Raw genomic sequence first — 22,415 nt, forward strand, 5'->3', positions numbered from 1 at the left:
TTATTTAGTACTAAGTAGGCGTTTGAACAGAATTCCTAATTATGATTTGAGACTTTAAAAATACAAAATTGTCCTACAAATTTATATTTTATAAAAATAACTTCACATTTATATCTACTAATAACTTATTTTATATAAAAATAAAATTTATAATTCATATTACATTTAACTCATTTATATTAATTTGAAATTTAGACAAACTCAAGCCAAACACAAAACTTTACATCAACATGGCTAAAGTAATGTTTGATTAGCCATACAAAAATACTCCGACCGTCCCATTTTGTGTGTTATTTTTCGCATTTCAAAATTCAAACAAGTTTATCTTTAACGGTAAATTTTTCATAAATCCTTTTAACATTTTGAATTATCAATTACCGTGACTTATAATACTCTTTACGTGATTTACAAATATATAAATTTCATTTCAAAAAATTTAATGATTCCATACACAAATGTCTGGTCAAAGTTAAACTATTTAACTCTCGAAAACGAAAAATGTCACATAAAATGGGCCAGAGTGAGTATATATAATCGTCACCTTACCAAGTTCATAGATTGCAAGCGTGAATGAGTGAAAACTTTACAATCAAATCCATCAACCATAAGTACTTCATATGTCAAAAGTACATAATCACATAACCAGAAATGTTTAAAACAAAACCAAATCCATTTATTCAGAGGTCTGCTTTGCAGCATTGAGCATTGAATTCGTGGACGAAAACACACATATGATCGTTGTAGCTATAGTTCATCAGACGGCTCGAAGAACCAGAGCCCAGATTGGATATACCAACAGAAGAATTATACCAACTGTGTTAGATATACCATTGCTTTGTGTTAAGGAATTTCTGAATCCACCGGAGGCTCTGATGTGCTCTTGGAGGAGATAGCAGCCAATCAAAAGACATATCGCAGTGCCAATCCAGCTGTCTCTGAAAGTGTGGGCAAAGATGTTGGGCGAAACCACTAGGAGTAGGATTAATGAACCAGGCATTTCCAACCAGTCTATATTTCATGGACAACAGCATTATAAAGGAGGATTAGCATATATAAAAGAACCATAGAGCAAGCATTAGTAGCGTAACTTAAGTAGATAGGCAAATTTAGGATTAAGATTTAGTGTTGATTCTCCCACATTGGTTGTGGATGGGTGTTTGATCTCTTTTTATAGTCTTGAGCAATCCATCCGTCATGAATCTAGATTTTGAGGTTGAGTTCATGGTATCAGAGTGGCGTGCAAGGATGTTATTTCTCCCACATCAGTTCTGGCTGGGTGTTAGGTAGTATACGAGCCAGCTTGCACACGCATCAACCATGTGTGTGTCAATGTGTGTATTTTTTAGAAGAACAGTATACGAGCCGGCTTGCACACACATTAACTAATCCATCGAGTAACGTTTGCCCTTCCCAACCACCAACCACCGGGCCATAGTCTTGCTAGTCTTTCCACCATATATGATTAAGTCTAAGGGTGTAAATAGATCTTTCCACCATCTATTATTAAGTCTAAGGGTGTAATAGATTTCTTGGAGCAAACTACATTAAGTTCATCATGAGAGCTCCAGGGAGTGAAGATATTATCACTATACGCAAATCGTGTTTTACCATCAGAATAAATATAAAAGAGTCTACCGAAGAAAGCAAAATCACAATAGCTAATCCTAGTGACACTTCTCAGTTGGCAATGCTGCAACATCTTCAGTATTTCATCACTATGTGAAGCTCCGAGTTTCAATAAGTATACTCGAAGAAACTTTTTAAGTTGAATATCTATGCAGCTTGAAAAATTTAGAGATATCTCTTCCATGAACCATGACATGTCATGGTAATAATTGGGGAGCATATTACTTGCTGGAAAGTGTGCCCAGTTGTATTTAATTTTTTTTTAATATTAAGAAAAAGTTAACGGAAAAGGTAACAGAATCTTGGATTACAAACAAAAGAACTTAATTGCACAAAAATGAAAATGATAACCAATAGGTTATTTTCATCATATAAATTAAAAGCTAATGTTCATACCTGGAAAATGTCGTGGGAAGAAAAGCCTAAGTACTACTGCAACGAAAGCAATCCATTTCCCAACCTCTCCTCTGGTGATCAAAAACGACAATTGATTAACAAAGAAAAGAAACCTCTTTGAATCAGGTAGCAACAAGTGATAAGAGAACATCTTGGATGACAAGAAGCAAGGAAAACTTAATAGTAGCAAACAAGAGAAGTTTACCTGAAGAAGTGGAATAACACTGCAGGGAAACTGAAGAAGATATATGGGACTAGAAGTCCAGTCAACATATTTGTTTTCCAGTTTGTCCGGTCCAGTATCAGCAAATAACTGCAGATGATATTTGCTCGAACCGTTATCAAAAAATCCATCAGGAAAAAGGTGTAAACTCTAGATTCTAAACAAACCTCTTTGACTAAAAGCATTTAAAATTACTTGCAACCAGCCAACTGAGCACATTCCACCAAGATGAGTTATATTTCACCAGCTCCCTCAACAACATCAGAATATACTTATTCAATTGTTTCATCTAAAAGCTTAAAACAATATTCCCGTCATGTCATGTTCTCTAGAGGTTTTACACAATATCATGTATGAGGGTGGGTTAGCTTTTTACACTGAATTTCCTAATGTCTTCCTCTGGGCATACTTAAATTAACTGGACTGATATTGCAATGTTATGGCATGTTAAACTGCTTCAAAAAAACAAATGACTCCATATGCACGTAAAGGTGAATTCAAGATTTGCAGTTAAGATTTGGAGTTCGCCAGCACCTACTAAGATGGTCAAGAGAAAGTCTTAAGACTTCTCTATTGCATTTGGAAGGAGACCGGAGATAAGATTTTCTGATGCAGAGTGGTTATATTTAGGATGAAAAGTTTGTCAAGAAATATTGTCAACGCTTGGGATGTCTCATCTTATTTAAATAGATAACGATTCTCTTGGACTTCATCATGTGTAGTCAAAGTAGATTACTTCTCTGGGATCTAAATGGAAGATACAACATAAAGGAAACAAAAATAGGAGGAAAGAAGAAGACTCACAACCTTACTCTAAGGAAAATCTATAGGTGATGAGTTGGTATTAACTATGTTGAAACTTGAAAGGAAAGAAGATTGGTACAGGATTAAGCAAAACATTGAATTTGAACGATTATGGATACAACGTCAAGATTAATACCAAATTAGATCAGCTAAACAGGATGACCCCCAAAAATCAGGAAAAAGACGATATTCCACATTGCTGAAACTCAGCTCAAGATGTAACAAGTTCAAAAAGACCATCGAGTTGAAATATGGATACTAATATTGTACAGCAAGTTTCTTCCAGCCAGAGTTAAGTACAAATATTTAAACATATGTATGATCAACCGCAAAACAATAGACATACTTTTTTGGCAGAGTGAAAACTTCTTTCCGCTCCTACTTGTTAATAAACATTCCACAGCAAATGTGTCAATAAGGCATTCCAACATGTCTTATTATCTAGGATTTAATCTTCCTCTGTGGATTAGCATTGTTGTTGGTTTGCCAATGCAGGACACTCAAGTCTCAGCCAAGAAAATTCAACACATTAATTTTGCGGGAGCAATTTTCATATCCTGATAATAACAGTGGAATATGCCTAATCTATTTCCGGGTTAAAAGCCTCTACTTTCCAATTTGCTACAACTTCATGAGCTTTGCTAATATGATGCATTTTTCAACCAAGTCATGCCTTGTGGGTGATTGGTAACTGAATAAGTTGGTGTACCACATTACTGTAGACTTAATGTCACTTGTCCTTCACTCAGAGTAGAAATTTAAAACTAGCAGCAGATTTGAGTGCATTTCTCTTCCCTATTCATTAGGTATATTTGATGAGTAATTAGCAGTGAACTGACGATTTCAATTGCTCATGGGGATAACTAAAGATCAACGATAATGTCAAATTTCTCAAGGATAGGACAACCCCAACCTCCAATAGTCCCTAGAATCAGATTTATTGTCATTGATGAAGCAACTCACCAGCCAAATTCCCACCAATAAGTTTCAGCACTGAAAACTTCTGAGTTCAACAGCAACGTTGGCTAACAGATCAAAATGTTACAAGCTACTGACTAACAAACTGAAAAGGGACATCTAAGATGATTAAATCCACGCCAATCCCACTCCCAAACATTGAAACTGGAGGGATTAAAACATACTATTATGGTGCAGGCATTATCCCATCCAATCGCTAATTTCAGACATTTTGGGTAATGAAGTTAGGCTTCCCAGTCCCCAACTTCAGATCTTTTGGGATAAACTTTTTCAACTTTAGATGAGCAATTCTCAACTTCAGTCTCATGAGTCGGAAGTGATTAAACTGTTGATAATATATCTATTTTAAAAGGATTAGTTGATGCCAAAGGTTGGCATCACGTGATGGCCTTGGGCCATTCACATGCAGTGACAATGTAATCACATAGCTTTACATGTTATCTAACATATTAGTATCCCAATCTCTCATTTCAAAACCCTCGTATATCTCTTCTTTAAGAGTTCTCAGAGAAAAAGCAGAACCAAGAAATCAACTCAGTAGCTTAAAAGTCATTTTCCAATCTTGTTAATTTGTAGTAGAAGTCATTCTGTTTTTTTCTCTGTGAACTCTTTTGCTAGAGTATATAGGAGGCTTTTGAAATGAGAAAATAGAATACTAATATGAGATAACATGTGAAGTCATGTGATTACATTGTCATTACGTGTGAACTTTCTAAGGTCATCACGTGATGTGAACCTTTGACAACAAGAAATCCTTTGAAAATAGATATATTTTCAAAAAAAAAAAAAATTGAGATTAGAAAGCACCAGCTCATTATCCTTAACACTGCACAAAGCGAGGACTATTCGTTGCACAGTGAAACCAGTCTCACTCAATTCACCCTACTCTAATAGCCAAACAGCCCATACTTTCATTTGGACCGCGTAGCCCAACTCTGTGCTTGGATAGGACAGGTCAGAGAATAGCCCACAAGCCCAACCATCAAGATTATCCCAACATTCCACCACGTTGTTACCCCCACTTAGGTTACAAGCTCATATTACAAGGCTTAGCTTTTAAAATAGACAAAACTTCATCATTGACTTCAAAGCTAAGGAGATATCTCTCAAGGCAAATCTTGTTTAATCCTAATATGAGATGACATGTGAAGCCACATAATAACATTATCGCTAATGTGAATGGCCTAAGACCAAGTCTTACTGCCAAAAATTGGCATCACATGATGGCCTTAGGCCATTCACATGACAATGCAATGTTATCTCATATTAGTATCTCACTTTCTCATTTCAAAGCCTCTCATAAATTGAGCGGAAGAGTTCACAGAGAAAACCAGAACCAAAAAATCAACTTTATAGCTTAAAAGCCATTTTCCTATCTTGCTGGTTTCGTAGTAATTATATTTTGTTGTTCCTATTTCTTCTTTTATAGAGAAGTCTTGTTTAACCCTGGAAACATTTCACATCTCAAGACCTATTAGCTAATTAAGTTAACCACATAAATTACTTTCATCTTCTTTAATTATGAAGATCAACCTTAACTAGAAAATTCTGGAGGCTTATGGGCTTATCGAAACAAATGCTAACTAACGGAGATAATATATATTTACTTTTTTCCAAAATTTGAACCAAAAGTATCTAATTGGAATACGTTCAGGTGCTCAAATCAATAGTTCGAGTGTCTAAATAAAACTTAATGGTGTTATCACTTTTCAATTTTTGAAATTGAAAACATCAAAATCAAAAGGAGACAATATCAAGCTATTCCAGGTCAAAAGTCCCTTTCTCAGTTTCCACATTGTAATAGATATAGAGAGAAAGTAAAATAAGATTCGTTTAAAATAAAAGAGGAAAAGGGACATTACATGGCAGCAAATGAGGCAAACCATTTGAGAAGAGAAGTACCAAATCCAAGACCGCCAAGTTTAGTGGCATGGTCAAAGAGCTTCTCAGCAGCTAACTTTAGCTCATTCAGATCTTCATTAATCAATTTGTTAGTATCTTCATCAGTCTTCATAGCCAAATAATCCATCCTACCCATTTTTCTTTCAACCCCCTACTACTAGATCTGAAAAGTTATTGAACAAATTCCGAATGATTCTGCACTCTACAACAGTCTGTCGAGTATTTGCTTTTTCTTTTTCTCTCAAAATGAGATTGATATGCGTGTTAAAATCTGTAATAACTGGACACGTGGGGCCACTCAAATTTCGCCGTTTTGACCGAAGTTAAGTACAATGCTTACACGTTTCATACGATACCGGATTTTACTCACTTCTCTGTCATCGCTGACTTAAAATTTAAGTTCCACTACCTGTAATGAATTCTTCGACTATATATCACCAGAATTTATATCGTTGGTCAAACTTTTACAAATTTAAACTATTTATTTTCAAAAGTTAGATTTGTTTTTTTAAAAAAGGTATTTTCTCTGTTTTTTTAAAAAAATAATCTATTTTAATTTGTACAAAACTGAATAATTTGCATAAAATTGGATGTTTGTAGTGAATTATACAAATCAAAAACTTCATAGTAAACATAAAACTTGCTATGGAGCACAACTACACAAATCATAGTTATACCATACGTATATGATTTTTATATTTGCTAGTTACTCTTTTAAATACACTATACAAACCTTACTCATCTTCCTTCCGTTCGCTTGTGTATTGGTATCTCAAATATATATATATATATATATATATATATATATATATATATAAAATGTGATTCACATGTATCTGCTACACATAGACAAATCTCGCTTGTCTCTATCATGTTCTCGCTTGTTTCTCTCTTTATTTGAGTATATATCATAGCAAAAAATATGTGTCTAAGTTAATTTAATTCGAAAATATAATATAAAATTATTAATTAGTGATATAAAACATAATTATTTCAAATAAAAAAAAGAATAATAAATAGGGAAAGGGTCAAAAATATCTCTCAACTTTAATTTATTAATTGATTATATTCATGCATTGAAACAAAGTTATTTATACCCTTGCCGTTAATAATTTCACCATTTATATCACTCAATTGACAAAAATCTCCAAATTAATCAATTTTACTTAAATTATCCAATTTTAATCCGACTCAACCCACCTAATAATATAACCCATTTTATTCTATCTTCATCTTCAAACTTGTGAATTCCCGTAGCTTTAAGTACATCGGAAAAATTCCAATAATGTTCTAAAGCTGACATAGGTTGAAACATATGCATCACAATTCATCAATTAATAATTTCTTCCATACCTGCTTGATATAAAGTTCAATGTTGGTGGATGGTTCATGAACTATGCGAGATCTTCAAATAAGACAGAAGAAGTTTCCAAAGAGGTATGTGTTACTTATTTTAAGTATAGTTTTTAGTATATATTAATATCCATGTTACAACCATTCTCAACTGAAAATTTCATTTTAATTACTTGAAATATGGATTGTATCTTTTAACTTTAGTCTGACCTTTTTATTTAATTTTGATCGATAGAGCTAGGTCTTTCTCTCTAATTCTAAGAACTAGTCAAATATGGAAAACTGACTGTCTCTGCTCTCTCATTCAGACCCACATCGATAGCAATGTCCAGCCACCACCGTGACTCCGATAGACCGAAGAAAATCAGCAACGACGAATTGGAGCTCCAAACTCCAGTAATTCCTACAATTTTTTTTAGATCTAACTGAGAAATAATGCTTGGATTATCCGTATTTAATCATTGTTGTGTTCTTGTGTTTATAGTCATTTATTACATTATTTTTGATATTGTTGGGATGTGTTGGATGATTTTATTGTTTTTGAAAAGGAACACAAGTTTGAGGATGAAGATGAAGAGAGAACAAAAATGAGTTATATTATTAGGTGAATTGGGATCAGATTAAAATTATGTAATTTAAGTAAAAATTGATCATTTTGAAAATTTTATTTTTATAATGTTTCCTAATAAATATGATATAAATATATAAATGATTGGGTAATTTCTCCATAATTGAATGAATTAGAAAGGCCCAGAAGTTGTGGGTTTTGCTACTAAATCCGAGCCCATATGAATTTTTTCATCCCTCCTAAACCCTAAAGTCACCCCACCACCTATAAAAACTCCTGTTTCCTCATCAATCCATTCATCTTTCACTTTGCTATGGCTGCCCTTGATCCATTTATCTAGTATTACGTTTTTTTGCTATGGCTGCTCGGGTTCGATTCTGATACTATTTGCGTTTTCCTTTCAAATTTCACTCTTCTTTTAGTACTTTGGTTTCGTCTTTTTGCTATATTTATGGTTTGTTTTGGGAGTTTCTCAGTGATGAACAAACACAGATGACGAGTCTGATATCCATTCTTTTAAAATTATGAAGACGAAACGAGGCATTTGTCTGAGAGGAACTCCGATCTGAATCATTTTTTTTTCGTTTTTTTTTTAATTTTTGATCGAATTTTATTTTGAAAACGAATCTGAATGGTTCATATTTTTCTTCCTGATTCCCATCTCCAAATATTTGATAAATTTACATATATTTTTTAAAAAATAATTAAATTGCTGTGTTCCCTATTTTTATCAGGGAAAAAATAGCCAATCTTTGAGATCTAAAGAATCTGTCAAAGTAAACGTAGCTGTGCTTAGATCTCCAAATTAGCTATATATTTGAAAATTAGAAGTATTTAAAATATTCTTACTTTATAAATTTAAATTCATTTAGATTTTAAGTTAATATTTTATTTTTGTGATAAACTTTTTATTCAACCTTACACGTCATAAAATTATAATTATCATAATTTTATTTTTTCTTATTAGTAATATAATTAATTAATTGTGTTTTTTTGTAATATGAATTTTTACTTGAATTCTTTCGAGTTGAATCTGAAAAGGTTTTTAGCGTTTTATAAATATTGAATATTAGAAAATTGTAATTTTTCTTAACAGTAATGAATGAAATTTATATTACTTCAATTTCAGAATAATGGAATTGATGACACACTTTTAATCATAAATTAGACATTATCTTTTTTAATCCTTATTAATTACTCTTTTGTCAAACTAAATATTAATCAATAATTAATTTTAATACTAAATAATTCAAAATGCTTTGAACTCCACATATAAAATAATTTAAAGCTATTAAAATTTCTTGAATTATTACATAAAAAAAATCAAATGTAGGATAGAAAAAATTAAAAAAATATAATATATAATTGATAAATTGAAGAGGGCATAAGAAAAAAAAATTGTGTAAGTGAATTGATAAATTAATTAAATTAAATAAAATTCGTTCAATGACTCCTATCATCGCATCAAACCTCTTTTTTTTTTTTAAGATGAATTTTGGATCAAGTTAATCTGATTATTATTCTTTGGTAAATTTTATACTTATTATTTGGTAAACTTTATATTGGGATCAATACAATTACATTTCGTTTTAAATCTTATATTGCAATCAATATAATTCAATTTACTTTTTCTCTATTTTTTGGTTAAAAAAAGATATTATATCATAAATGTTAATTTTGAATCTTATATTGCAATCAGTATAATTCACATTAAATTTTTCTCTATTTTTTGGTTAAAAAAAGAGAGATATTATATCATAATATTATGCATTAATATAGAAGTTTTTACTTTTTATGCTTCTGGTATAGAAATTTTTACTCTTTATGCTTCTAGTATCTTGTGAAGTTGTCATTGGTTCGATTTGGTTTTATGTATTATCGATTTTTTATTTTTAAATATCAATAATAAATTAATAAGATATTCTTTATCGATTTTATGTTTATTGGTTTTTAATTATTATCGATTTGGTTTTCAATTTATCCAATAAAAAAATCTGTAAAATACTATACATCTTCTCACTTCTCTAAATGCTTTGATATAATGAAACAAAAAACGATAATGAGAAATTGCATCAATAAGAGAAAATATAATACGAAGGCTATAATTACGTGTTACCAACAAAACATAATTTGAAATTTTTTATGTTAATAAATTAAGACTTTTACAAGCTTGCAAATGGTGACTATCACAAACTAAAAATAAAATAGTCCAATTAGACTAAAACTAAAACTAAAATCAAATAGTATACACTTGGCTTTAATTTTTAGGTTATAAGTAAACAGTAAAACTAATAAAAGGGTCTATTGTGAAGTTAGTAGAGTACTAATAATTTGACATAGTTATAGTGTCTAATTATATATTAAGTTATTAATATTCAATAATTAGAAAAGGCACAATAATAAATTATTACCGTCTTATTAGATTATCGATTTATCCAATAACTAATAGTAAAAATCGGTACCAAATCAATAACCCAATAAATTATTTTTAAAAACTAAATAACCAACAATCCAATAACTTTTTTTCGGTTCAATTAATTGATCGGTTCGATTTTTACACACCCCTACTTGTGAAGTATGCAAATTTTATTTCATACTTTATGTGGAGTAGAAAAATTATTTTGAATAAATTCTTGTCTCAAGAAAATCATTTTCGAAAACTCGTTTGACAAACACAAAAATAAATCATGAAATTATTGTAGAAAACAAAACATTAAGACCATCTTCAATCCACACCAATTTTTAACTAAATTTGGTGTGAATAGACACCAAAACATTTTTAAATTTTTTTTTTAATATTATTTTCATACTTTTAATTTAAACATTATATAAATGGTATGTTTTAATTAAATCTCCTGTGTGTTTAATTATTTTTAATATTTTTATAATATTAATGTTAGATATAAAGTTAGTTTTTTTTTTTATAAATTAAGTTTTCTTTATACGACTTTATTTAAAAATCAAATTTATGTTAACTCTATTATTATAATGGAATATAAAAGTAAATAATATGAATTATATATGGTGAATGTTTTAGAAAGAGTTTATTTTATGAAATAAGAAAATATAAATAAAATAAAAAAATAATAATTATAATAATGAAGAGAGAAAAATATTCTTTTTGTGTAAAATTTGGTGCATTAGGTTGGAGATAATCACACCAAAAATAATATTAATACCAAATTTCGTGTAAAATTTGGTAGTTTGGGTTGGAGATACCCAAAAAATTAAAACAATAAAGATAATTAAAGTAAAAGCAACAATGATACTTCCTTCATTTCACAAATAATGATCTGGTTTGATTTGACACGAAATTGAGAATATAAAAAAGATTTTTGAATCTCGTGATCCTAAATTAAAGTTAGGTCATATATATAGAATTATTCTTTAATCTTGTGGCCTTACACATATCATTTGGAAAATTGAAATCAAAATATTACCCAAAAAAAAAAAAAGGTTATTCTCAACAAATAATTAAGCATGATCAACTTATATGATTTGGTACAAATATGTAAGAGTAAATATTTCACAAGATTTTAGGTTCAAATAATGCAAAACGAAGTAGTCCACAAATTCCCTAGCAAAATTACAAAATGAGTATCTTTATCCTAAACACTAACTTTGCCACGTTGCAAGCCACCAAATAAGAGGCATTAGTTTAGACAACCAATGAAAAATTAGGCCTTATCCTATCTCTTATCTTACTCACAGCAAAGCCACCAAAATAATTTGTCTACTCTCTCCATAGTCCATACAAACCATTTCTTACTGCCACTCATCCACTTTCTAACAAAGCAGAAACAGAGAGGAACACAAGACATTTGATCAACAAAAAAAGGGGTAAAATTATGGCTGCCTCTCTACAAGCAGCTGCTACTCTTATGCAACCGACAAAGGTTGGTGTTAGAAACAACCTGCAGTTGAGGTCTGCTCAAAGTGTGAGCAAAGCATTTGGTGTTGAACAAGGTTCAGGCAGGCTTACTTGCTCTTTGCAAACTGAAATCAAGGAATTGGCTCAGAAATGTACTGATGCTGCCAAGATTGCTGGTTTTGCTCTTGCCACCTCTGCCCTCGTCGTCTCGGTAAGTTGCTTTTCTAATTCAATGCTTGCCTGCTTCATGTCTATATTTCCCATGTATCCAGTGCTGTTGCCTGCATAATACAGAGTCATATAATTCAACTAGGATCTTTCTAAACAAGTCCATCATATTATGTATACAATTCAACATGCCAGATATTAAACAACTAACGATTAGAAATACAAGACAAACCAATGAAAAATGTCGTGAGATCCCCCGCGCTGCAGGGGTGTATCTGCTGACTAGTTTAGATCACGAGGAGGCACAAAAGCAAGAAAGCCACTTTTAAGCTATGAATGGATCAGTACTGTGAATAGGATAGGATGAAAGAGGAATTCCATTCATTATATGAACTGCCATATCCCTCTATTGTGTATGAAGTTTATGGTTTCCTTTGGTGTCAATCCAATCATCTAAATTTAGGATAATAAGAAAGGCTATAACTGGACTAGAGATGAATGCTAACTAACCAGTATGACATACCGATAATTCTAAAAGCAGGTAAAATGTTCTTCAAGCTAGTCGGCCTCATATTCACTGTCAATCACTTTCTTTGAAGTAACCATAACTAGTAAACTACCAAATATCTTTATCAGGAATAGAGGGCCTTGATATCTTTGAGAGTACGTAAAAATACTTCAGAAGGCTTCTTTACCATTGCCACCTCCAAAACTAAGATCAGACTATCCAATCTTTTGTCAAAATTTCCTAGCTCATTTCTGGATGTTCATGCTATCATCTGTATTTCAGGACAAGCATCAATAGTTCTATAAAGATGAACTAGTTTGCAGATTCTGTCATACATACTGGTATATATAAAATCTAACTTCCAGACATACTTTTATTTGGTATGATGATGACATGAGTTGAGCTTATATGGAGAAGCATAGTCAATGAGAATTCATATAGCCGACCCCAACTTTTGGACTGAGGTGTAGTAGTTGTTGTTCTTGTTTCTCATGCAAAAATTTCTAATGTTTGTACACTTGGATACACAGGGAGCAAATGCGGAAGGAGTTCCAAAACGTTTAACCTATGATGAAATCCAAAGTAAGACATATATGGAAGTAAAGGGAACTGGAACTGCTAACCAATGTCCTACCATTGAAGGAGGTGTTGGCAGCTTTGCCTTCAAACCAGGCAAATACACTGCCAAGAAATTCTGCCTAGAGCCCACATCATTCACAGTCAAGGCAGAGGGTGTCAGCAAGAACTCAGCCCCAGACTTCCAAAAAACCAAGCTCATGACACGCTTAACCTACACTCTTGATGAGATTGAGGGACCATTTGAAGTGTCTCCGGATGGCACTGTTAAGTTTGAGGAGAAGGATGGAATTGATTATGCTGCTGTTACAGTTCAGCTTCCTGGTGGTGAGCGTGTGCCCTTCCTCTTCACTATCAAACAGCTTGTGGCAAGCGGCAAGCCAGAAAGCTTTAGTGGTGAGTTCCTTGTGCCATCATACAGAGGTTCATCCTTCCTTGACCCAAAGGGACGAGGTGGATCTACTGGCTATGACAACGCTGTTGCATTGCCTGCTGGAGGGAGAGGAGACGAGGAGGAGCTTCAGAAGGAGAACGTAAAGAACACTGCATCTTTAACAGGAAAGATCACCTTGAGTGTTACCCAGAGCAAGCCAGAGACTGGTGAGGTCATTGGAGTATTTGAGAGCATCCAGCCATCTGATACTGATCTGGGGGCAAAGGTTCCCAAGGATGTCAAAATCCAGGGTATCTGGTATGCCCAACTTGAATGATGGAGAGTTCTAGAATGTGTGTATCATTTCTTGGTCTAAATTTTGTTGTAAGTTACAAGGTTAAACATTCTGTGACCCAATTTGGACAAGCACTGAAACAACTATCTTGCTGTATATTATCAAGCTCAAGTAATATTTCATGCTGGTAGCCAGTTATAAACACTTCTAATGCTTGTATACACCCAGGATAAAGTAAAAAGTACTGTCATCATAGAAAGGAGCAAATTCATGATAATCCATACCCCTTAGACTCCACAATCATCAAAATTAGTGAATATGTTCAGCAAAGGTAAGCTCAATCAAGTATTTTTATTAATAGATTTTACACCACGGAAAGGCTGGTCCTTACCAGTATATATCTACTAAGTAACAAACAACTGAGTGTTCATCATAGATCATGCAAGGGTAAAGCAGATGAAATTTGCAACTACAGTAGAAACGGACAGACAGATGGAGAGAAATCACTTGATCAAGAGAAATGAACAAAGGAGCCAATATAAATGCTTACTCTTCCTTGGGTTCACTTAACCCCGCTAAGCTCCAATGAAGTAATAATCATCTTATTGTTTTCAATATTGACTTCCAAACATATAGAATTCGTATTCTAGTCCCAGGTATCAACCTGGCACTAGAACCTTTCTTCTCTAGCTTAGGACTTCACCGCTCTGAAAGGAAAACCTTCAGACATATAATAGGGTGCCTAAAAGTGGTTAGAAGAAAATTGTTACATTTTTGCATACAGGGATAGGACGTAGAACCTTTGTGCTGAGTATATCTCATGGAGCTTGTGCCAGCGAAAAATTCTAAATTGTTAGTTGCACCCGCAAGCATGGTCACAGTGGATGATATCTGCAGACTTCTATTTTCCTTGGAGAAAAATGAAAAGAACCTTCTTCATAGTATTATCAGCTTAGGTCCACCAAATATCCCTTAAAGAACTAATTACATTTGCAGCTTATCAAGTTAAATACTTGATGGCATTTGTTATTTCACCAAAAATCTCTACAGGAGCATAACCCATCTTTAAAATGGTGGAATCTTAGAGGATCTCTAACAATGATCTGCACCCCGACAATCTTAGCCAAATACTTAATGGCATTATGGCAATCTCCACATATTCTCAAGTTTTTAAACACCCTAATGGATGATGCACCATCCAAATTAAGAATCCCAAAGGCAACAGCAAGCCTCTCGCTGTGATTGCACAAACTGTATTCCTTCTCCTCTGCATCAAGATCTTGGCCAACAAGGTCTGTACAGGGTAAATACCCAGCTAACCTCATCTTTTCACCTACTTCAGTCAAAAAGCTGTAAATGTCCGCAGTCTGCGCATTATTCTTGTCACCGACAACAAAAGTATGCACTTTGTCTTTCACTTGAATCCAACTACAACCAGGAACTTTCATAATGCCTCTTTCTCTCATCAATTTCCTAATTTCTGAGGCCTCGTCTCGTAATTTGGCAGCTTCATAGATATTGGACAATAAAACATAGTTCCCAGCGTTTTCTGGCTCAATCTCCAACAGTTGTTTTCCAGCAACTCGTGCCATTTCCACATTCTTATATACTCTACATGCACCAAGCAATGCTCCCCAAGCACCAGCACTTGGTTTCATGGGCATGTTTTGGATGAAATCATATGCCTGTTCTAGGCGACCAGCACGGCTTAGAGCATCAACCATGCATGAATAATGTTCTGAATCAGGTTCAACTCCATGTTCCTTACTCATTGCGTAAAAGATCATAAGGCCCTTGTCTACCAGCTGTGAATGGCTGCAACCCGATAAGACACCAGTAAAGGTAACAGAGTTGGGTTTCACCCCTGAACTTACCATTTCACGGAAAAGCAACAAGGCATCCTCTCCGTTCCCATGCATTGAATTTCCAATGATCATTGTGTTCCAAGCAATAGTATCTTTTTTTGGCATCATATAGAAGACTCTTTTGGATAGTTCTAGGTCACCACATCTAGCATACATGAGTACCAAAGCAGTGAAGACTGTCTCATCTTCCAAAAATATATGTCGAAGGAGAAAACCATGAATCTCCTTCCCTCTTCTTATGCTTCCTAGATCTATACAAGTAGGTAATACACTGGTGATCGTGATTTTATTTGGTTTTACACCTGACTGCTGCATTTCATGAAGTACTTGAAGTGCCTTATCTGTTCTTCCACTTTGCATACATCCTCCAATAACAGAATTCCAGGAATCATGATTCAGTTTGGTTCTTCCTTTTCGCAACTGATCAAAGATGCAAAGTGCTTTGTCACATTCCCCATTTGAGAAATATGCTGACATAATAACATTGCATAAGACATAGTCAAACTGACGCGTACTATTAAATATCATCTCTGCTTGTTTGATTCTTGAACAACTAGCATACATGTCCACAAGAGCACTGCTAACATACACATTATCATGTATTCCATTTCTCACAATATACCCGTGAATCTCTCTACCTAAATCCAAACTTTTCAAATCTGAGCAGGCAGGAAGTACAGTAGACAACGTAACAGGATTAGGCTTCACCCCATCTAACCCCATTTCACGGAACATTATTAACGCCTCACTTGGAAGTTTACAATTAACATAGCACGAACTCATCGACGTCCAAGAGATTACATCTTTAACACTTAAATTATCAAAAACCTCTCTTGCACCTTGAGCATATTTACACTTGCCATACATATCAATCAATGCATTTCCAAGGAGCAAATCAGCGCGATATCCATATCTAATTACATCTTCATGAATACCTTTTGCCTTTATCAAGTTGCCCAAAGCAGCACAGGCCCTGGTTACTGATAATAGTGCCAATTGATCAGGATGAACTTTCCTTGCCCGCAATTCATCATAGACTTCCAATGCTTCTTTTGGAAATCCACTCTTTGTGTATGCGGTGATCAAGAGCGTCCATGATCGTATATCTGGGTGGGGAATTTCATCAAACAGTTGACGGGCACGTCGTATATCTCCAGAAGGTCCAAGTGCACGCAGAAACTGTGAGTTTGGAGTTAGACCGAATGAGGGTAGCTTCGACAGCATGTGCTTAGCCTTGCAAAAGTGGTTTGCCCAAATATAAGAAAAAAAGTACACACTTTCGTCACTCTCCCCAATCTCGCAAAAGTGGATGCAGTGGTCTATACCTCATTTAATTTCAATTTGCAAACAAACTTTTCGCCTCACACATTGTGATTGGGTTTACATTTATATACAAATATAAATATATATTTATCTATTCTGTATACTTGTAATTATATAAATATAAATATTTCTTTGTTCAGTGCTCTTCTGTCTCTCTTTTGCTTTATATAAATACAAATTATAAAAATGTAATGTATAATTTATATTGTATAAAGCGAGAGAAACATTATATACAAATGCAAATATTTTAACTCAACTCAACGATTTAATTATATACGAATTCAAATTTTATGTAGAAAGATTATATACAAACGCAAATGTTTTAACTCAACTCAACGATTCAATTGTATACAAATTCAAATTTTATGTCGACATACAAATATAATCATTGACACATATACATAGTAATTACATATATACAATTATCTAATATATATATATATATACAATTCATTTCTGTCCACTCTTTGCACTCTCTCGCTCACCTGTCTCCTCTCTCCTAATATTGCTCGCCACTCTAGCCTAACACAGAGAATATATACATATACAAACACAATTTTCATACGAATTGCCGCAACTTTTATACAAATTCACAATTTTATACAAATCATATATTCCATAGCAAACATAATTTGGCTATGGAGAGCAAATAGCAAAATTATAGTTATAGAGTGCCAATTCGATTTTTATGTTTGTCATTCCTAAAATTTATTTTATTTTTAATAGAATTTAAAATATACCTCTACTTTTATTTATTTTTTCCTAAAATTCTAGAAATAGCAAACATAATAGACATAATAAGACTCTATAATTATAATTTCGATAATTACGTTCCATAGCTATAGTTCTATTTTATATATATATAAATAGGGTAAGTATATACAAATTATGTAAATACATATTAGGAATTTTTCAGAACTCAATTTGTATATTTTGCTTGCCAACATACAAATAGGATAATTTATTATGAATTTTTCACAAATCATATATAAATAGTTATTGTACACATATACAAAATATTGTATTTATATCATTAGAAACCAATTATAAATCAAGTGACTCATAAAAATATTAAAAATTATAGTCGCAAATTACAATTTTATTTATCTATAGCTATAATATCGAATATAGGTTGAATGTTTATTATTGCACAAAAATTTCTCTTTTTTAAGGGCAGACCCAATGGTGACACTTCAAAAAGATTTTCTCACACGATTTTCCTCTTACTCTGATTAAGAGTAAAGTAATGTTTGTACATCACAATCCATTGTTGATACCTTTATTTGAGTTTATTAATTAAAAAAATTATCCTTTCTTTATAGGAAAATTTGTACATTATTGTGAATTAATAATTTAAATTATATGTTATAAATATAGTTTGAGTAATTGTACCCCATAACAAACTGTTGCTATTTCGCTTCTCTTTAGGTAAATTTTGCTCGTCACTCTCCTTCTCTCTCTCGTTTTTTTCGCTTTTATACAAACACAAATGTATAAAATGTCTTTGTGTTCGTATAAAGCAATAGAATATTTTATACATATATTTTTGTTCCTCTCTCTCCCTCTCTCAGATCTCGCTCGTCACTCTCCCAGATCTTGCTTGTTAGTCTATCTTTCACTCATACAAATAGAAATGTATAAATGACATTTCTGTTTGTATATAATCAAAGAAAATTGTATATACAAATGCAAATACATATCTTCGTCATATAAACTTGTAATTATACAATATAAACATTTTTCTACCCAGTTCTTTTTTGTTTTTCTCTCTTTCTTTCTAGCTTTATACAAATACATATTATACCATCGATCTTTTGTATATGTATACAAAAATAAAAACTAATTATATATAACTACATTCTTTTATATATGTATAACGAAATATACATATTTATATTTACTATCGAGGGTAGTATATTATGGTATCCTATCTTTACTAAAATAAACAAAATTGCCTCCGATTTGAATAGATACTCCCAAATTGACTTTAGCCCAATTTCAATTGAATAATTGATATACTAACAAATTATGTTAGGCAACATCAACATTTATTGTTAGTCGGGCACTGGGTCGCTATTTCCCTTTCCTCTTGAGACTCTAGAGTCAAAAAGACGAATCAAATTCTCTTCTCAACAAATTAGACAGACATAGTAAAGATTGCAATGAGTATGATATTGTTACGTTACAACATCCCCATCACTATTATTTTCCCCAAAATTCCTTTTCGCATTCCATTCACTCCGTTTCAAAACAAAAAAAAACTGCACATTATTGATTGAGTTGCAGAATTCTGACAAACACAACAAGGTAAATCGCTCTGTGGCGTGCTACTGATGAAATGGATAAACAGCCGGGGGCTATGGGGACGAGTGCTGGTTTAGCTTTGCGATTAGGACAGGCTATTTTCTCTGTCAGTTCACTTCTTTTCATGTGTTTTGGTGTTTCTTTCTTAAGCTACAGCTACGCTCCCTTCTGGTACTTGAATTTTTTTTTTTTTTTTTTAATTTCATCTCTTTTCACTATTCATCTCTTTTTTTCTTCTTCCTCGAGGTAATTTATTTCTGATTGTTGCTGTTTAAATCTTTGAATTTGGTGGGCTCTTGAAATTGGCATGTAAGTGAGATGAGTGGATTGAAAAGATTGAGCAGCCGATTGTAAGGAAACTAAACTTGAATTAGGCCTTAGCATGAGTACTTTTCATTTGTCTTAGCATCGGTGGATAGAGTTATCTGATATAAATTAGTTGAGGGCTAACCCGGAGTACCGGACACCATGATCATCAAATAAAGAAAAACCAAAATCTTTCCACTTTGAACTGTTAGGCACTTTTGAAATTACCACGTGATTGTCCAGTAGAGAGCTTTCATTGACCTTTTAAAGGTGTAAATAAAAAGAACTTCACAAGAGAGTTGTGAAGTTCATTTTCAGTATGGAGTCTGGAAGAAATGGTCAAATGCACATAAAGAAGCTTATATGTTGGATATATGCTTGGGTTATTTTATTGGAGTAGTTAATTGGTTGTTGCGGATTTGGATACATAATTGAGGTTAGATATGACCATTGTCAACAGGTCCTATTGCATGCTTTCTATACTTGAGAACTTGAAACAGATATCAGATTTTCTCTGTACTGTATCCAGAGTTTTGTCGTGAAAGCTGCCATTGGGAAGTGCTTAGTTGAGATTTATGCTGCCTGGAATCATCTATGCAGTTGTCATACCAATTGGAGTATTATACTGAAACGAGTTGTTAGTGGGATATATCTCACATTTGTAGTTATGTTTTTGTATAGCCTCAATTGGAGTATTATATATAATTTGAATTTGGCCTGCATAGGGCCCATTAAAGGAGGAAATGCTCTCTACCAGCAATTTCTCCATTTTCAGAGCTTGATCATGAAACCTCTAGTTAAGGGTTGAGGGAGAATCACCTGTTCCATCACATGTCTTGATAGTAATCTGTTCCACCACATCTCTTGATAGTATCTCATATACTTAATCTGTCTAACGGGGATTCTAAATTTATGAGCTGTATTTCCCATGGTTTAATGTTTCTATTGGTCATCGATGATTGAAATCATATTCTGCTTCTAAGGTGCTATTCCTGCATTTTCATTTTCTTATTTTGTTGCCTAAATAAAGCTCTCTAGCACACTCTTGCTTGGGTAGACCCTTCGGGGTGGCCCAGTGGTTTGAGCTTCGGACTTCCATGTTAGAGGTCTCAAGTTCGAAACCCCTTGCCAGCAAAAGCAAAGGGTTATCCTTCTGGATCGAGCTCGTCGCACCAGGCTTGCCTAGTGCGGTTACTTTTCCTATGTGGTTTGCGAGCAACCAACCCCTCGATTCTCGTGTGGCGACTATGTATGCCAACTCCAACTAGGAAACCACTACCGCTTAGGCCTAAACTCCTGAACCGGCAGGAAGAAGAAGCTCACCGATACTTTTTGTAAGTCCATGGTTTTAATATGACTTCTGGCTGAAGATTATTCCAATCGAAACCGCTGGCCAATTACTCTAGATTCGTACTGCATAGGGTCCTGTAATGTAGGAAGCGCTCCCCATCAGGAGTTTCTCCACTTCCAGGCTCGAACCTGAGACATGTGGTTAAGCGTGGAGGATCCCATCCATCCCACCACACCCCTTGATGTTATCTCATATGCATAGTCTGTTTAACAGATTCTAGATTTAGAAGTTATTATCCCATGGTTTAATGTTACTATTGGTCATTGTCAAACGAATCATATTCTGCTTCTAAGGTGCTGTTCTTGCATTTTCATTTTGTTATTCTTTCCAGAATACAGGCTTCTTAGCACTGATATTATTTGTATCCATGGTTAACTGTTACTATTGATTGATGATTATTCAATCAAACAACTCTTTTGCTTATAAGATGCTGTACATTGATGTATTTTTATTTTCCATATTTTAATTCTTGCAGAAGTAGGGGGTTTTAAAATCGAGATTTACTGGTTTGCCTGGGTCATAATTCCATCAACTTAGTAGCAGATGTCACCAAGTGTATTTATCGAGTAGTCATTCCTTAGTTTCACATTCTAAACTAATTCATGACTACATGTGCATAGTTTCAAGTAAGAATAGAACACAAGTAATCAGTTGCAGGAAAATCTTATTCTCTCTCTCGCTCTCAGTTGCATAGGTGCAATCTCTCTAATAAATTACCTATTTAACCTATTGTTGTTTGTAGCTTTTTGGTGACAACCATGGGTTTGGTAACACCATGGAGTTTGGGATTGGCAATGATTGATACATTTCTAGTCTTGGCTAAACGCCCATCTAATCAGCCCAGAGTATTGACAGCTGTTGTTTTAGGAGATTGGGTAAGTGCTTTGATAAATTTTGTGACAACTCAACTGTATAATCTTGTTCTGATCAAATAGCATATCATTGGGTTCAAAACAGGTCCTTTCGGTACTGTCACTGGCTGTGTCGTGTTCCACAGCTAGTGTGGCTGATTTCCTGATTGCTTCTGGTAATGTATACTGCAGAGATAACATATGCCTACGGTATCAACTCTCTGCTGCCATGGCTTTCTTGACTTGGATTTTGTCATCGGCGTCTTTGCTCTTGAATCTTTGGCTTCTTCCTACATTATATTAGTTGCATCTCTGGTCCTTGTCCCCTCCTGGTTGTCTCTTGATTTAACGAATAGGAAGTAACAATTGTGACCGATCTATTCGGCTATGATCTCTGAAAGGGCTAGAATGATACTAAAAGTTACTTCACTCATTGCGTTAAAGTATTTAGTCAATTTATAAACGACATGCGTCATTGAACTTGCATGGCTTGGATTCACAATCTACTACCTTGAACCACTTGGTAACGCTGTTTTCTACCCCCACACAACTTGTCTCCATCCACGACCAGATCCAGTTTGAACTCCTCCATTACTGTTTTTATATTAGAAGCTTTTAGATACGATGCTCAAACTGTTCTCTGCATGATACCAGAGTTCTCTTGTCCTAATTAGATAATTGTAACCATTCTCTTATACTTATACCAAACAAATTTTTAAATATAAATGGCAGTTTACAGAGATTAAGTAAGCATCTTATTAGTGATGTTCTACT

The 22,415-nt window shown here is 33.5% G+C and overlaps 4 protein-coding genes, 1 long non-coding RNA gene and 1 other non-coding gene across 8 annotated transcripts; 4 read left to right on the forward strand and 2 right to left on the reverse strand.

The window, feature by feature from the left end:
* Positions 1–501: 501 nt before the first annotated feature.
* On the reverse strand, positions 502–6,408 carry LOC101259505 (cold-regulated 413 plasma membrane protein 2). Its single transcript, XM_004233368.3, has 4 exons — positions 5,890–6,408; positions 2,228–2,335; positions 2,023–2,093; positions 502–1,008 (listed from the first exon to the last, which is right to left on the reverse strand). The coding sequence occupies exons 1-4, from the start codon at positions 6,063–6,065 to the stop codon at positions 755–757; spliced, it is 609 nt and encodes a 202-aa protein (XP_004233416.1). The 5' UTR covers positions 6,066–6,408; the 3' UTR covers positions 502–754.
* A 752-nt stretch (positions 6,409–7,160) lies between these two features.
* LOC104645950 (uncharacterized) lies at positions 7,161–8,634 on the forward strand. The gene is made up of 2 exons (XR_740183.4): positions 7,161–7,366; positions 7,591–8,634. It is a non-coding gene; the product is annotated as an uncharacterized lncRNA (long non-coding RNA).
* Positions 8,321–8,407, forward strand: LOC112941001 (small nucleolar RNA SNOR75). The gene has a single exon (XR_003245829.1). It is a non-coding gene; the product is annotated as a small nucleolar RNA SNOR75 (small nucleolar RNA).
* A 2,713-nt stretch (positions 8,635–11,347) lies between the features above and the next one.
* On the reverse strand, positions 11,348–16,956 carry LOC101258616 (pentatricopeptide repeat-containing protein At1g20230-like). 3 transcript variants are annotated; one of them, XM_019212207.3, is made up of 3 exons: positions 14,442–16,956; positions 14,192–14,348; positions 11,348–12,002 (listed from the first exon to the last, which is right to left on the reverse strand). In XM_019212207.3, exon 1 carries the CDS (start codon positions 16,728–16,730, stop codon positions 14,673–14,675), a length of 2,058 nt encoding a protein of 685 aa, XP_019067752.1. In that variant the 5' UTR covers positions 16,731–16,956; the 3' UTR covers positions 11,348–12,002; positions 14,192–14,348; positions 14,442–14,672. The 3 variants fall into 3 exon arrangements, with proteins under 3 accessions (XP_019067752.1, XP_025885044.1, XP_010317151.1); XM_026029259.2 differs by lacking the exon at positions 14,192–14,348; XM_010318849.4 differs by having other exon boundaries at positions 14,192–16,956.
* On the forward strand, positions 11,604–13,845 carry PSBO (oxygen-evolving enhancer protein 1, chloroplastic). Its single transcript, NM_001309365.1, has 2 exons — positions 11,604–11,932; positions 12,928–13,845. Exons 1-2 carry the CDS (start codon positions 11,699–11,701, stop codon positions 13,681–13,683), a joined length of 990 nt encoding a protein of 329 aa, NP_001296294.1. The 5' UTR covers positions 11,604–11,698; the 3' UTR covers positions 13,684–13,845.
* A 1,888-nt stretch (positions 16,957–18,844) lies between the features above and the next one.
* LOC101258328 (CASP-like protein 5C3) lies at positions 18,845–22,125 on the forward strand. Its single transcript, XM_004233365.5, has 3 exons — positions 18,845–19,304; positions 21,533–21,665; positions 21,748–22,125. Exons 1-3 carry the CDS (start codon positions 19,168–19,170, stop codon positions 21,943–21,945), a joined length of 468 nt encoding a protein of 155 aa, XP_004233413.1. The 5' UTR covers positions 18,845–19,167; the 3' UTR covers positions 21,946–22,125.
* Positions 22,126–22,415: the final 290 nt, after the last annotated feature.

The sequence above is a fragment of the Solanum lycopersicum genome, chromosome 2 (genome assembly GCF_036512215.1).
Source record: "Solanum lycopersicum chromosome 2, SLM_r2.1".
In the NCBI taxonomy this organism is placed as follows: Eukaryota; Viridiplantae; Streptophyta; class Magnoliopsida; order Solanales; family Solanaceae; genus Solanum; species Solanum lycopersicum.